Below are 16337 nucleotides of genomic sequence, written 5' to 3'. Positions count from 1 at the left end.
GAATAGCTGGCGCAAAGATTCCTGGCTTTACAGGCATATAATTTTCGCTAATGGCATATTAACTCTTATCGCCAATAAATAACGGAAAATCGTTGTCAATGTGATGGTAATTGAACCATCTCGACGTCGTATTGTTTGTTTATGTGTTTCACACATATAACACAGCACCGTGTTCAAACATTCTTCACCTTGCGGAATATTGCGGAGCTAGCTGGGAATGATAAGGCGAACAGAAACGTGACATCAAATACAGTGTAATATCCCTCGTTCGTGTTGGTAGCTCACGTTCGCTTATCTAAAGAAATTCAAGGAGCATTTTGTACTCATAATTCTCAATTATGTGATGAAATATAATGAGGAAAACTGCATTCAAAATCATCTGTCACGTGTTCGTTGGAACCGATTGTGAGATGTGAGCGATGAAACATCGAACCTGGTACATGGTATGGGGTTGGATTCGACGGTGGTAGCCAGTAGGCGGCGCTTATAGGCGGATAGTTGCCGGACCTCCCGGTCTTGCTGCGGGCGCCCGCCTCGCCGCGCATCCTTCGTACACACACTGTCACCACATCGCACGTCCGCGTCTACATTCAATCGCGGTCGCGACACTACTGACGCGATCCTACCAATAGGTGCGCGGGCGCTGACGGACGATCACTCATACCGTGTCAGACGGTGTCACCTGCCCTCCTCTTCCCCCCTTCCCCAGTCACCCCCCACACCTCAGCCCTCTCCCCCTAATGAGCTTCTGCTTCAGGTCGTTTTTCACATGCTGACACCGAGTCCGTACTGTGTTTGTTCAAGGGCCTTCACGGTGTTTAAAGAAACTGTGTCACATTCACGTGATGTATTGTAGTCAGCCTTCGAAACTATGGCTTAATACTTTGAAAGTATGATATTTTGGGACTTTATTACAGTGGTAATAGAATTGGGACAGCTATGTTAATTGGATAATGTTTTTTGTATTATTACATGCATATTTTAGATATCTCCTTAATATTTATCACCATTAACCGTTTAATTTGTTTGCTCCGTTTCATTCTTGGCATTAATCGTGAGTTCTGTTTCAACGGATAACAAATGCATAAAATACTTAATTTACTGTCTCTTAGATAATTTACTGTACACGTAAAATAATCATAAATTTTTGGAAAATATTACGTATGTAATAACAATCAAAGCTGTTTTAAACTAACGGTAATTTGTATAAGTTTTCACACAGTTAAGTATTACGACCGCGACTGTGAGCGGCGTCGTTTTCCATCCGACGAGTGCAGTGTCACCACGATTGAACTGTTTAATATTCGACAGTCGACACACTGCAGAGACACACTCAGCTTGAATAAACGTGATCACAAAATTAAAAGACGTATAAACGTTTACTGTGAAAGTTTTGAGTCATCAATAATCTATTTATTGTTTTTTTATTTCATTACAACTAAATACCTCTCAGCTTCTACTTATAAATTCTCATTTGAAGTCATATAATTTTGTTAATATTAATAAAAGTCCTAGGATAAGGTCGTTGAAGAGAGTATGCTTAGTATCGTGGACAGTATTTATTGGAGAAAATTATTAATTATGAAGCGGAGGGTTTCTATCAGAGCTGTTGCAATATCGTGTCCCGTTTCGATTATTTTCTCCAACTAACACATTTAACTAAACGCATACGACTGACTTTGCAGATAAGTAGGACTGGACCGGGTCTCAGGCAAACTTAGACGAAACTTAGTCGACAGTTAGTTGCGACTAGAGATATTGTCTACCTTGCTTTGTGTAACTTTAGTGTATCGTACTTTGGCTTAATAGTTGAAGAGCTTTAAAGCGAGCCAAGCACTTTTGCGGAACACATAACCTCACAAAGGAATAATCTTGAATCTAAAGATTCTTTGTCTCATCCAACGCTTTTAAATCATACACATTTGTCCAACATTCTTTGCGTACAGAAACTCTTGCTGATGAAAAGAAATGATTTTCACGTTTTGATATATTAAAAATGTATATTTTTTTTTACTTTTGTTTTAAAATCATTCATTCGTTTGTTTACTTTTCATAAAAATTATAACGAAATGTATTAGATGACTTTATAACAATTGAAAAAACTTATTAATGTATATATTTTTTTAAATTAAAATTAAAATTCATTATATCATGCTACGCGAGTAAAATAATAAAATTTGAAAAAAAAAAGTTCAACTGAACGACAGACAATAACTTTTATTTACATTTATTTTAATTTGCTTTTATCGCTATACGTAACCCTTTATTTGAGAAGACACAACAAATATTCGCAAATTGTCCATTATCATATACAAAAGGTAAAAGAGACAAGACAAAGAGTCTACCGGTAATTCTCAGCATACCTAGCTAGGAAGAGATTATATAAAAGTTAGAATAAAGTATATAGACGGACGTGCGAGTGATATACATTTATTTATACATAATATCAAAGGTATATGCTCACCATTTCTATTTTCACTGTCAGCTGGTTTCATTTGGATCGGATGATGCATCTGTAAAGAGAAATTCAACGGTTAAATATATAATACAAACATATCTTTTTAATATAATAAAACGAAATTAATTTCAATTACAAACAGTTATTTGCCGTGTGGTATGGCAGTCGGAGATTACACGGCCAGTATAAACTGAACCCGATGCTAATACGTGAGTCGGTTATGGGAGCTCATAACCATTCAGGTATTAAAGGTTTACATCGTTTTAAATTCAGTGCAATGAAACTTTAGATGTTTTTCTGTTAATTATGAATTGTAATCGATTACAGTTGCAATATCGATTAATATTTAATTCAAATCTTATTCGATTGATATCAAGAGCGATACTAATTTCATATTCCGTAATGAGTCTCTAGAGATATGATACTTTTGGTAAAAAAGAATATTTTATGTGAAAAAAATCCTCTGATAAAACACTTCGAAATTTCATAAACCCATTAAAAGAACAAACAAATGAATAATTCAAACGTTTACATTTAATGCACGATGACATAATTGATGAGGTCCGCATTAAACAATATTATTTGTCGGTGACGTATTCAAACAAACAGAAACAGCTATTTAAATTATTTGTAAACATATCCTGTGTCAATGTGATTTATAAACTATTTCGACGACGCATTTCATTGCACGACGTGTTTGATGCCAGATATTGTTTTATGTTCTTCAATCGCACATAATAACGGTTACTTTTAACGCTGTTTCAAATGATCTTCAGAGCTTCTGACAGTGTAACGACTCTCGTACTTTAGATAACAATACGATATGAAAGTAAACCGCATTCATATAGTGGAAATCAATAAACTATTAAGAGTAGATTCCGACCTCAGATCCTTTGAGCCGATATGCAAAAGTGAAACGATTTTATTCTCGGCAAGAAACTGCCACTTGCCAATAGCACAAGTAAAAATAAACGTACTAGCGATTGACATGTTATCTGGAGACAATGTGATTGTATTAAAAAAAATTACTACTAATAATTTGATTTTTGATTTAAAAGTATATGTGTAATCAAAATATTACCAGTTTTGTGAAAATTTAATTCATTTTATATTTATTTATTGGTACATAATTATACACTAATGAATGACGTAATGAATGAAGCAACAATAAGCAGAAAGAAGTTATACGCAAAATCTAATATTAAAAACAATATTTTTTTTTATATTATTTTTGGTGCAGGAATTTGAAAAAGTGTTGTCAAACCGTCGATTCCCCGTGTGATCGTTGCTTCTGAGACACCTATGAACAGAGAGAAATTGTTTCTTTTCCATCGAAACAAAAAACAAATAAAACGTAATTGCTAAAGCTACATCAAGAATGTGTCACATCGATATGATCTTTGAGACAAAATATTCTTTAAAAAAAAATTTTCGAGATATTGAATAAAATGAGCTAAGTAACATATTTTTTTTGAATTATTTGGAAATTAGAACCCCAAGTTCAGAATATGTTTTTTATTCCGTTACGATGCTTTTTATAAATATTTTTTTCCATTACAGTATATGCACATATACAAAAAATATTCATTTCTTATTATTGAACAGTTTTAGCTTCTAAAGATTGATAAATCGAAGGCGTCGTGTAAGATTTTACTCTCCTATAAACATATTCTGTTGGTAGCAAAATGCATCGTATTGCATTGGAGTTAGAGTTTCAACTCGTCTGGAAGTTGAGAGCGTTACAAATATTTCAACAATTCTTATCACAAGCTCTTTAGGTTCATACATCTTTATTTCAGATTGAAGGAAGTTATAAAACCAATAACTGTGAAAATACAGTAGAGGCTCGACAATTGCAGTTGAGTAACTCGGGACATAGTGTGCTGGTATTAATACAAACATCGCACCGGACGTCACATAACTGTGGAATTGAAACACTATGAATCACGCGCGAATCACCGAGATCTCGCAAAGCCCTTATCTAATTAGGCGCAGACAATCATCAATCAGGTCCGTACTACGGACAAACAGTGTACAAACTGAACAATTTGTCACGTCTCCCTAATCAGATTTGCCTTGAGCTTTCCATTACACCGTCTTTACGCCAATCTGTATTGTATCTAGATTGCAGATTAAGTTTTCCATGTAAACAAAATATTTTATATAAAATTACGACCTAACTTTAATGTATAATATGATTTGAAATGTACACGTTTGAATCAGATAGGCATTTACAACCTATTAATAAACCAGCTACATTTCTAGGTCATTGGAATTAGACAATCTGTTGTTGCTGCCACCTGAACACAATGTATGTAGTTTTATTAGGATCAGCCACAAAATAAACAACTTACGTCACCTTGACTTGTTAGTTTTATTGTATAAAATATTAATAACGAGCAAATATGTCGATCGGTTTCCTTTCAAACATTTTTGCTACGACAAAATTCTTGCACATCTTAAAATATAAAATAAAAAAAATATATATTGTGCATATCATAAACTTTAAAGCTATAATTGTGTAGAGGTTCGATAAAGATTAATATCTTAGTATATATCAAAGACATATATTCTAAGATATTATGATCTGTATAACTGTATCGTGTAATGAACACAGCAAATAAAGACTGCTTAAGATCAAACATAGTACTTCTGTTAATCGGTGTGAGAGGTATTTAAAACGTGATACGCTGAGTAATCCAACTGTAATTAACACAAACTAAACAAAGTCGTCTTGTAATTAGTAATTTAAGAGTATCTGTAATACTGTCACGAACCAGCGACTCATGAAAACGAAACTGAAGACAAAGCCGTAATCTCATTGCAATCGATGCCAGGGGACGGTTTGTAAAGTATTTACTGAGAGCGCTGTTACATGAGAAAATTCATAGAATATTTGTGCGGATGTCATTCAATTATTGCTAAACGGTTTAAAGCTATTAGTTCAATTACATATAATGTGTCTGAAACTAATTTGAAAATGAAGCTCACAGACACGGATACGTTTAGTACGATAGTAAACAGTAGAAGCGATTATAGTCATTTATGTAATTGATTTAATTATGTCATTAAAATAGTGAATAAGTATTAATTATTATATTTAGTTAATTTTAAACGTTCTGAGAATCGCCGACGTATTTTTCACACCCAATAATTTATTCCTAATTTTAATATTGTTAAATAGTTTCGTTAATAAAATAGTTTTATTGTATTGCACAACTATTGACAGACGTTCGCAACTAATGTGGGTATCTGATTACATATGACATGTTGATGTAGCGAGTGAGAGTTTAAAAATAAATCACGCATGATCTGAGCCAAGAGCGACGGGCTCATTAGCGGGGTGGCAAATTAATTTATAGACGTTCACATACAAATGCGGATTACTATGAGTTATATTGTTAAAGAATATCGTTAATGTTTTCGCATCCGACTATTCATTATAATTTAATTATCGGAAATATGATTATATACATAAATTGAGGTATGATAAACTTTTTGAAACTGTATGTCAGTAACGACTTAAACTTTCACTAGGCGCTCAATGATATCAATGTCAAAGACACGTTTGTTAAGATTCATTAATGTTTATGAAATAACTAACACAAAAAATTTAACAGTTTTCGTTAACTTAAAACTCATAGTAAGGAAACTGATAAATACAAATAACTGTTTACAAACGTAACGTTTAATACATATACATTTGGTAACCAGTAATGTTGTACTAGAGCGGTCACAGCAAGCGGTCAAAGTGTGTATCGATTTTGCATTAACCGATTGTAAAGGCCATTCAAGGTGAATAAAACCTTTACATTAGAAGAGAATCAAAGGGCTTTTAGGCTTATTACGGCTAAGGGGACACTTAAAAAATGCCCTTCTTTCCACAGCGAGGGAAAGATACGACGAAAGATAACTGTAAGTACAGCATTGTTTCAATTGCTCAGACTAAAAGGTTTATGGAAGCTTATTGGTTGTTCCCTTCTGCATATAAAATTCACTTTATGTTAACTAGGATATATTAATATGTTAAATACATCTGGGGATTTTGATTAAAATATTAAAAGTGATGCATCAAATTTTTTTTATATATTTTAAATTTATAAATGAATCTAAATTTTTTTTGGGAATGTGATGTGAACACACAATGGATAAAGCAGGGCTCTACATTCGGTTTAACAAACCACAAATCCTCGTCCATAAGACAGGTACATACCGAGGTTATTGAATTTAAAAAATATCCCAATTTCAAAAGAGAAGATGGCTTGAATCTGTCTAATACCTGGGACCCCCTCTTTAAAAATATAAAACCCCATGTCCGTAACCACACCGCAGGACCTCGCTTCACCGTAAGCGCAGTCTGCCGGCATCCAAAGCAGTACGCCAGAAATTTAAGAAAGCGTTGGCGGTAGATGATAAATAACAGGACCAACTAAAAGACATTCACATCTCGTCAGCCGGTGATCACGGTTGCTGAAACGTGACCGAAACGTCGGGATTATGTAGTTTTTAAAATAATAAAATTCGCGTAGTAAATACGAAAAATATTAGTTTAATTTTAATGATTACTCGCGAAAGTCTTAGGTCTCATTAGATCTCATAACGTGATATATCAAAATATTTTTCAGTTACCATATTCACCGTGGCTTAGTATAAAATCATTTGACCGTAATAAAGTGTGTGCTGTAAACGAAACCAATTTGGAAACGAAAAAAACCTTGTAAACATAAGGAGTTCCATTCTGTTAGTAAAAAATATACAATACACTAATTTGTAGATCTAAAATAAATTTAGTTTAAAACAAAGTTGTTACTTTATAAGATGGCCTATGTAATGGAGTCCTTGATTTGTATTTAGGTAAAAATAAAGTAAGTAGGAAGATAATTTAAAAGAAATATTTTATATTTTTAAATATTCTACTATTTCATTTTTGTTATACCATTAAGGTGATTCACTAATATATCCTATAATAGGTCTGATAAAACCATCGCCAATTAGGTTATTTGATTTTCTACGTTACAGAAACTTGTAGGTTATCATACTATGCATAAAATTAATTAATTAAGTCTGCGGTTGAGAATTTTCAAAGCTTTCTGCTTTCAATGCACTTTAACGCAACGATGTCAGAATAGATACGCATATTTATATATTGAAATATCATCTGAAGCCCCTTACTTGGTATATGAAGTAGCGTAGGAACTTATGCAAATTTTCTTCGTGAGCTTTCAAAGGGAGTCAGTATATTGAACAAACAAATTTCTATGGTGTTTCAAACTGAAGTTAAACGTTTTCTATACCATAGAAATTGAAAGACGTTTTTTAAACTCTGTTTTTTTTTTGTTTTGGTGTGGCCGAATACGACCCATATACGACTTTTATGTGAAATTTTGCCGAGACGGTATTAGGAAGCGAAAAAAACTTAGAAACATTCTGAAAACGAAGTGCATTAAAAAGAAACAAAACCTAATTCGGCCGATATGTAGAGCACAAAACCTCGTACTATGACATGGAAATTTTTAGAATCATTTATGGTAGCCGTATATAATAGACCCTAAGTATTATTTATTATGTATATAGTATACACACTGGACTTCGTCACTGTTTTATATAATTAAAGTCATCGTAATTTTCAATTTAATATTTTTGCTTCAGCTCTACATTTATTATAGAGTTATAAATTATTAATTGTTCTATTAAAGTACAGAACATCTTATGATTTTGCACTGTGATCCGTGCGGCCTTGATATTATTATATAGCAGTGTATAATATGTCCATAATAATACGTGTATGAGACTTACTTGTTCAAGCAATAATAATTTCCAGCTGGCTCCAAGGACTTTTCATAATATTTAATTATGTCGAGATAATTATAAGTCCCGTTTCATTAAAAGTTTAGAATTATTTCGATATTATTACTTTCGGAATAAATTAATTTATACATACAATCTATAATTTCAATTAAATTTGTTATAACATTTCGTTTATTTTAGAATTAAGGTATGAAATTGAATTTATTGTTAAATTCTTGTTATTCTCAAGTGTGATTCAAATATTCTAGAGTAATACGTTTTAAATATCCTAACAGTCAGGTTTAAGCCAAAATATTTTTGGCACTATCTTCAAAGCGGTCAACAAGTCAGTGTTGTGTAAACGCCCTAATATAGTTACAATTTGTCGACCTACATCCATGTGAGCTAGTTCGGTTGGAAGTAATTGCAAAAAATCCTTGTGATCCCTGTTTATTTTCAGCGGCACACCAGACACGGGCACATTGACTCAACCCCCAAAAGTTAGAGGATTGGAAAAATCGTCCCAAAACTAATGGAGCGGACGACGGGAATGAACTTTTTAAAGTTGCCTGCGCAGCCTTTTTGTTTAAAGCCCGCTGTTCACTTGCGTTATGGAGCGGAAAATTTCACGATCGACAAAATCGCCGAAACTCGTTTCAGAGCGCGGCGATAAAGATGTTCGACAAACCTATTAACGAACAGTAACGAACGATTCGAATCGAACCGTGAAAATTACAATTTGTTGTTACTGAAAAAAACTTTAGTTTCAGAATACACAACACATGATCACTATTGATGCGGTGACGAAAAAGTACGAGCATACACGCAAATCAACACAATTGCTTTATCTAAATCGTGTGTTTCATATTAGAGTCTCTGTAGTTTCAACAACAAAAAAATTACTACTTAAATATTTGTCAGTCCTCTAAATTCCAAATAAAACAAGCAGGGTAATACGTTGCATTATGTCACCTTCGAAAATTGTTTTGTAACTATTGCCATAATTGGAAAAAAATCAATACAGACATTATTATTTAAGAACAGTGTTTCTGGTGTTGATGAAGTTTAAGTTATTCGCGACAACTAATAGGCCTAACATAATCAATAATAAAGTTCTTCTCACTTTATTGGTCAATAATAAATGAGTAAATATAAACACATTAATAAAATAATTAATCATATTTCCATCCGTCCAGAACAAATAGTTGCTTTCCCACGTGAAAATTGGTTGATTCGGTTAATAGCAACTTTTGGTATTTTAGTAGCGTTCAACAATAATACGGTATTAAAATGTAATTGTAAAATAAGTTATTTTGAAAATAAATAGCCAACGTATACAGTTAGGCAAGTCTTATTTAAATTATATACAAATTTAACTCCTGTGTTTATCTATTATGTAAATAATAGGAATCACTTGTAAGTCTTAGAAGAAAGTTTTAGAATATAAGATGGACGCTGTATTCTTAAAGTTGAACTCCGTGAACTCTAAATTTTATACGTTTATTTGATTACCTAGATGGAAGAGGTTTTTTTAATTTTACTCATAATTTAAATGCCACTTCTGTCAGTGACATCGCTAGTCATATCAGTATTCATTCGTGCAATGTGGATAATTCTTTCTTTTGCACAAAAGTCCCGTCCTATCCGTCACAAAAGGCTGTACAGATAGCGCAAGGTTTGCACAGATATAGTAAGAAGCAAAAGGAAATGTATCTCAAAGGCCCAGTCGGCACGAAACCAATATAACAGATATGTCTGAATTTCTTGAGTCGGTTTAGAAACTACTATAGTACAGTATAGCGTAATACATTTAAACAAATGAAATATCGTATGAAATTCATTGGTGAACGTAAATATTTGTATAGATAGAGATTTCGATTGTTTAATAATAGTTCATAGGTTTGTAAGAGATGACAAAAAATACAAATCTCTATTCGGATTTAATATTAAAAAAAGGTGATTAAAGGCAAAAGAAAAATATCACATAATAACATTATCCATTTAATTTTTTTTAAACGTATTTTTTGATACTAACAGGAAAGGAAATTGTAAATTTATTATAACGAATCTAACCTCAGGGTTGGTTTATGACAAAGTTTAATCAATAAAAATATATGTAGGTTATCAGAGTACTTTAACGTGATAGCAATCAGAAATGTATTTCATCCGTAGGAATTATCATTAACTTTATTAAAAAAATTAATGAATACATCATTTTCAACTCTGTTAATAATATAGCACATTAACAGCTGAGCTAGTTTTAATCTTTTAATTTCAGAATATTTCGATTGTTGTAATATTTGAAGGTTTTAATTCACCTGCTTTTGATTATTTTAATGGAAGTTCAATACATATATTATTGTTTTTAACATAATATTATTCAGTCACATTTATACTTTAATATACTAAAATACTATATTATAATATTGAAAATTTTATTTCAAAATATGATATGATTTTTTTGAAAATATTTTGCTGACAAATATAGTTATTTTGAACTTCATGTTACTTAAAATGTTTTGTTGTTAAGGAAGATATGAAATTATCAGATTACTTATTCATTCCGAATATAACATTTAATTAATACAATCAAAATGTTGTTAATTTACCTTCAATATTATTCGGACTCGCTGGATACAACACAATTTAACCCAAGGACCTGTGTTATCGGCGAGTACTAACAAAATGGCACCTTCGTTATTTCTTGTCGTAAATCTACCGGATCAATTTGAGCTGGTCACAAAGGTTTAAGACCGTTGTTTCCAGTACATTGTTTCTTACACGGGCCGCTTGCTTCATCAATCATAGTGGACCCGTCCGAGGGCACCGCTTTAAACGGTTATCAGACTGCCAGTTACTTACGTCTTTATAAAGTTACAACTACGTTATAATAAATAAATGATTTAATAAAATGTAATGACTTAATAAGTTCGTAGTCGTAGTAATAATATTTTTTTAAATTAATGTGTCAGTGAGTTTACAGGGTGTAGACATTAATGCTACACAGCAACAAGCTGGCATTTGTAATTAAAAAATACTTTTTAGGAAATTTACGTGATTCCAAGTACAAGTTTAGTTTCTCAATAAGTTTTCTAATGATTCTATATATGAATATATTATCCGTCGGATTTATTTACTCAAAAATATTTGCTTTTCGCTTATTCTTTGTTATATTATCTTCCTCAATTTTATATCATCCATCATAGTAGTACCTCGGAACCCTTGTAATGGAGACCGGAACATCTTGCGGCCTTTGGACTCGACCGCTCTATTCTTAATAGAAACCTTCCAAGCTACACAGATTTAGAGACGCTACTTGGTTATTCCTCTATAATCTTTTATCTGTTTTTGCAAAATTATTACACCCGTAATATTAAATATTACTTATAGTTTGTTATAATATTAAAATATTTTACACTTTACACATGTAATAAACTTACATCTTGATACACTCAGAGAGCAGTTGAAAATAAAATAAAAAGATGTCGCTAACATGTGACGGACTTACAACAAGACACATTTTTCATCTTTTCCCATAAAAACTATATAAAAATATGTTCTGCACGTGAAAATATTTATAAAACAAGACATACACTATAAGTTGCAATGTCCTCTAAACATCCGTACTGCTTATACCGTTGTCTTGTTTATATCTCAATGCTTTACACAAAGCGTTGGCAAATGCTCAGTTTTGTTAGAGCATTTAGTAAATCCCCTTCCCTCAAAGGTCTTAGATCTTTGTCGTCACGACTCAGCTACACGACCACTACTTATGTCCGAACTCGCTATCAGCTAACATACGAATACGTCTACATTTTAATATTAAACAATCATATTTCTGAACTAAATTTCCTTTTTAAATAGAAAATAGTAAAATGGTGACCAATTTAAGACATGTGCTTATTAAATTACAGAAGAATTTGTGAGTTTTTATTTACACAAAACATAGCATCATTCTGTCAATGTAGTTTTAAGCAAATTAGAGGTTTCTGACGGTTTTGTCAGAAATGTGTGTTAAATACTTTTTTAACCTATTAAAAATATTGAGATAAAATCAGTTTGTAGGCAATAATTATATTATTCTTTTACTACTCTAAGGAACTAATAAATATTGAAAGTTCATAGTTATTCTTGGGAAATAACAAAATAATAACATCTTTACTTTAAATTTATAACACAAAGTTTGAATTGTTATAAAAATTATTTTACTCGGAATAGATTGAATTTATCCCGGTTATATGTTTTCATTGTCGGCGATGATGTATGGCGGTAAGACAGTAGACCGGAAGGTGCTTTTGGGTCAAGTCGGTTTGACCTCTCAATTTTCATCATATTCTTGATATTCCTCGCTATTACAGTGTTAGACATAGCCTAGGATCCTTTTGAATTATATTTGTGATGTTATTATTTTTGTAAATGATATTTCATTTGTAAAATCTATTTAAATAAATAGTAGAATTTGCTATTATTGTGTTATCTTTAAACTATTTGTATAAATAATAAATTTTATTAAATACAAAAATATACATGTCCGACGGAGTGGAGATTGTTTACGATTTAAGTTTCGTAACTGGCTTTATAGGTACTTAAATATCGTCCCACCGACCGAGCCAATATGTTGGGCGGAGGCAAATATTGTATTAAACATTTTAATCAATCAGAATTTCAATAAATAACCCGAGGGCCAATAGACCCGGGTTATGTAAACTCAGCCCGGAACGGTCCAATAAACCATTACGTGATTTACATAAGAAAGTAAATAGTTAGCATTCAAATCAAACATTAATCGATGAGCTTTACACGGAATAAACGAAACATCCGAAATTTGTAAAGCAACAATGACAAATTATATACAAATAATGATGTTAGTTTTATATGAACAAATTGTTATCAAGGCGTCCGCTAATCGCATACATAGTTCACTATAAGCCTCTTAGCCGTATAGAACCTCAGCAGCCTATCAGGGGTCTTTAAAATGGCGAGATTCCAAAACCAAAATGCATTCTACCGTCCGAGATTCATCTTTATAAACGATCTTAGTGGGAAACCTTGCAGGTTCGGAGAGATGCCGGCAATTAGTCTCGAGGGTGTAATCTCCTATTGATTTTAGTTTCAAGTTGAAGCAGTCAGTCAGCGGCTTACTCCCATAAGGCTGTGTACATTAATGAAGACGAGAGGCGGAGGCTTCACAATCCTGGCATGTAACTTTAATTACTATTAAGTCCCAGCGAACAGGTGACGTCACATTATTGTATGCTCTCTGTTCTTATAAAGCATAATGAGCATATTTATAACCATAAGTGAATTATTATTCAAATAACAAAAGTTCTAAACATAAAATTTCATAATACACAAAACTCACTGGATTAAATTGATAATAAAGATCATTTTACTATAACCGTTTCATTAGAATCGAGTCACGCAAAAACCATATAACTTTGGACAATATATTTTTTGTAAACACATTATAATCCACAACAACAAAGTAACGTACAATATGTGGCATAAAAATAGGCCTCATTTGAGGGTTAAAGTCATAAATTATACTGGATTAGTCTTAATGGATCAACGGGTCACATTCTGCGGGAACGCGTCATGTCCCTTAGTAATTATATAAGTAATTACTGGAGTGTCATATGACACAATTTGCCAAATCGTGTCCCACAAATGTCTAGTACTAAAAGTTTGTTGTACATAGATTTAATTCTGTAAATGGACCTTGTTAATTTAATAAAGAAGCAATATTAATGGAGTGTCTCAATTAAAATGTAAAGAATGATGAATATTCAGAACAATCTTATATTTTGAGTTAGATTATATTATTTTGGGTCGCGTCTAATTAAATTCAGTCCACCGCTCATAGTATCATTAGGAAATGTGTCACCAACAGAAAATTTATACATAATGTGCTTTGTACATGTAGTATTCTTGAGTTATCAAAGTATTTCGAATTAAATGTCGAAGATTCAAATATCGAGTTAAAATTATAAAAATAATTAAAATCAGTATATAACAAACGAATTAAAATGGTATTTAATTACAAAATTTATTAGTACATTCCATTTTTCGTACAATCAAGGCTTGGAATGTTTGAAAGCAGACTGTTCATAGCGTCAAACAATTCCTGTTATGTAAAGGGCTATCTGCAGACTATTGTAATAAACCCTCTGGTATTTACAATATTATATGAAACTCCGCATTTTGATAATTCCAAGATATCAGGTTTGGAATTTATACCAGCTGAATAAAGAATTTAATTGATTACATATTCAATATTATAAATTCATATCATAGTACGGATGATGTAAGTTGGAATATAAATTAATTTTATCGTACATAATAATAAAACATTACAATACATTAAATTGTCTCCAAACATTCTGTGTAATAAATATATACATACATATTTATACCTTTAGTACCCCTCATTACATACCATTGCCATTAACGTCGTAAGGGAGCGAGAAAATCCCATGTCAATAATAGGAAGGCTTCCGATACCAATATATGAAGTCCATAGAAGCACTTATGACTCCCGCCGGCGCCTTTATAATGTAACTTGTTATTACCGGTTTGAGAACTTTGGGTTACTTCGCAAATATGGCTTTATACATGTTCGTTGGCTGTTAGGATGTTTCAATTATGTTATAACATAACAGATTTTTTACTTAAGCTAATAAGTTCGTAATTAACTTTATTTGGGTTGGATTCAAATATATAAGGTTTGTTAATAATTTTTGTATACTTGTATAGGAAAAAGACAAAGGATATTTTTGATCTCGCAGTAATAACGTATTAAATTTATAAATAAGAATAAATATAACAATAGATTATGCTTTACTGGCCAAAATATACATATATGTCTAGTAGCACATATGAGAGGAATAGCTATTGTAATAATATATATTTAATAACGACTATATAGTGCTTGACTGTCATTTCAACCGTTGACAGTTGGAAATGAAGTCGTAGGTAGGGAACGAACTATCTCAGTAACATACTCTTCACTCCAGCCTTGACGCCACCCAAATTACTATTGGAAGCAAACACGAACGCAATCAAACTAATTCATTGAGATTTAAATAAAATGTTATTTAGTTATATTAGAGTTACATTTTTATTTATTTTTTCAACGTGTCGAGTTAACTAAAAGCCGGTACTTCCAGACCATCCCCATACTGTATTCGTTTTATTTTTTAGAAAACATTATAAAGCCCCTACTATTTTACATGATTTTTTTTTAATGTTTTTCGTGTTATGATAAATTTGCATTTTCGATTTTCACTTAAGTATAAAAAGTCGCATGGCACAGAAGCATTGTCGTGAATGACATCAAACAGTTTCGATTTTATATTGACAATTTACTTTTATGTCAAGACTTCACGTCATGACACAAGATGTACAGAGTTAACAATTTATCGGGCAAATCATAAAAATTTTCCTCGTAATTTTTTATTAATACACAAATAAGTGCGGCAAAAATTTAAAATATAACTTTAACCGCCATGTGAATCTTTATCAATTATATTTTTGCATTGTCTCTTGTAAGTGAAACAATTCAATTTCGTAAGTTTTTCCGCACACCATTTTCACGAGGGTCACTGCTGATGAATCTGGATGCGGGCTGTATGTTATGACCGAGAAATCTTTTATGTTTGTCGCTTGTTTCATGTTACATTTTAACACAATATTTTCGTCCATAATCTTTACAGCTGAAATAATTTTCTATAGTGATATTTTCGTTTAATTAAGTTGTTAGCTACTTTGTTCTTGTAAAATGAGACTGTAGCCTACTGTTTACTTCTACTATGTGTTTATTTTCTTCTTTACTTCTGGTATACATAATAATCATTTGAAACTACAATGTCATTTAGGTTTGTAACAGTAGACAATCAATTATTCTGAATAAAATATACCTTATGCATTCTCTGGAAGGTCAAAATATATTTTAATAATATCTTTAAAGTCGCTTCTATTAGTTAATTTGTTGTTTGAAGTCACTACGAAAAAATAAACCAAATGAACAAACTTACTTTAAAGATTTTTAAATAAAAAGTCTAGAACGTGGGTAAGAAGGAAAAATAATTTACTT

The 16337-nt window shown here is 31.8% G+C and overlaps 1 protein-coding gene across 8 annotated transcripts in view; it reads right to left on the bottom strand.

The window, feature by feature from the left end:
* LOC116768754 (CUGBP Elav-like family member 2) overlaps positions 1–16337 on the bottom strand; it is a 202225-nt gene that overhangs the window by 42227 nt on the left and 143661 nt on the right. For all 8 annotated transcript variants that reach the window (XM_061524763.1, XM_061524759.1, XM_061524751.1 and 5 more), the window contains one exon: positions 2465–2513. In XM_061524763.1, the coding sequence (XP_061380747.1) occupies positions 2465–2513 (49 nt within the window). The remainder of the gene's footprint in view (positions 1–2464; positions 2514–16337) is intronic.

Source organism: Danaus plexippus, chromosome 4 (assembly GCF_018135715.1).
Source record: "Danaus plexippus chromosome 4, MEX_DaPlex, whole genome shotgun sequence".
In the NCBI taxonomy this organism is placed as follows: Eukaryota; Metazoa; Arthropoda; class Insecta; order Lepidoptera; family Nymphalidae; genus Danaus; species Danaus plexippus.
This window is presented reverse-complemented; position numbering and strand designations above follow the sequence as displayed.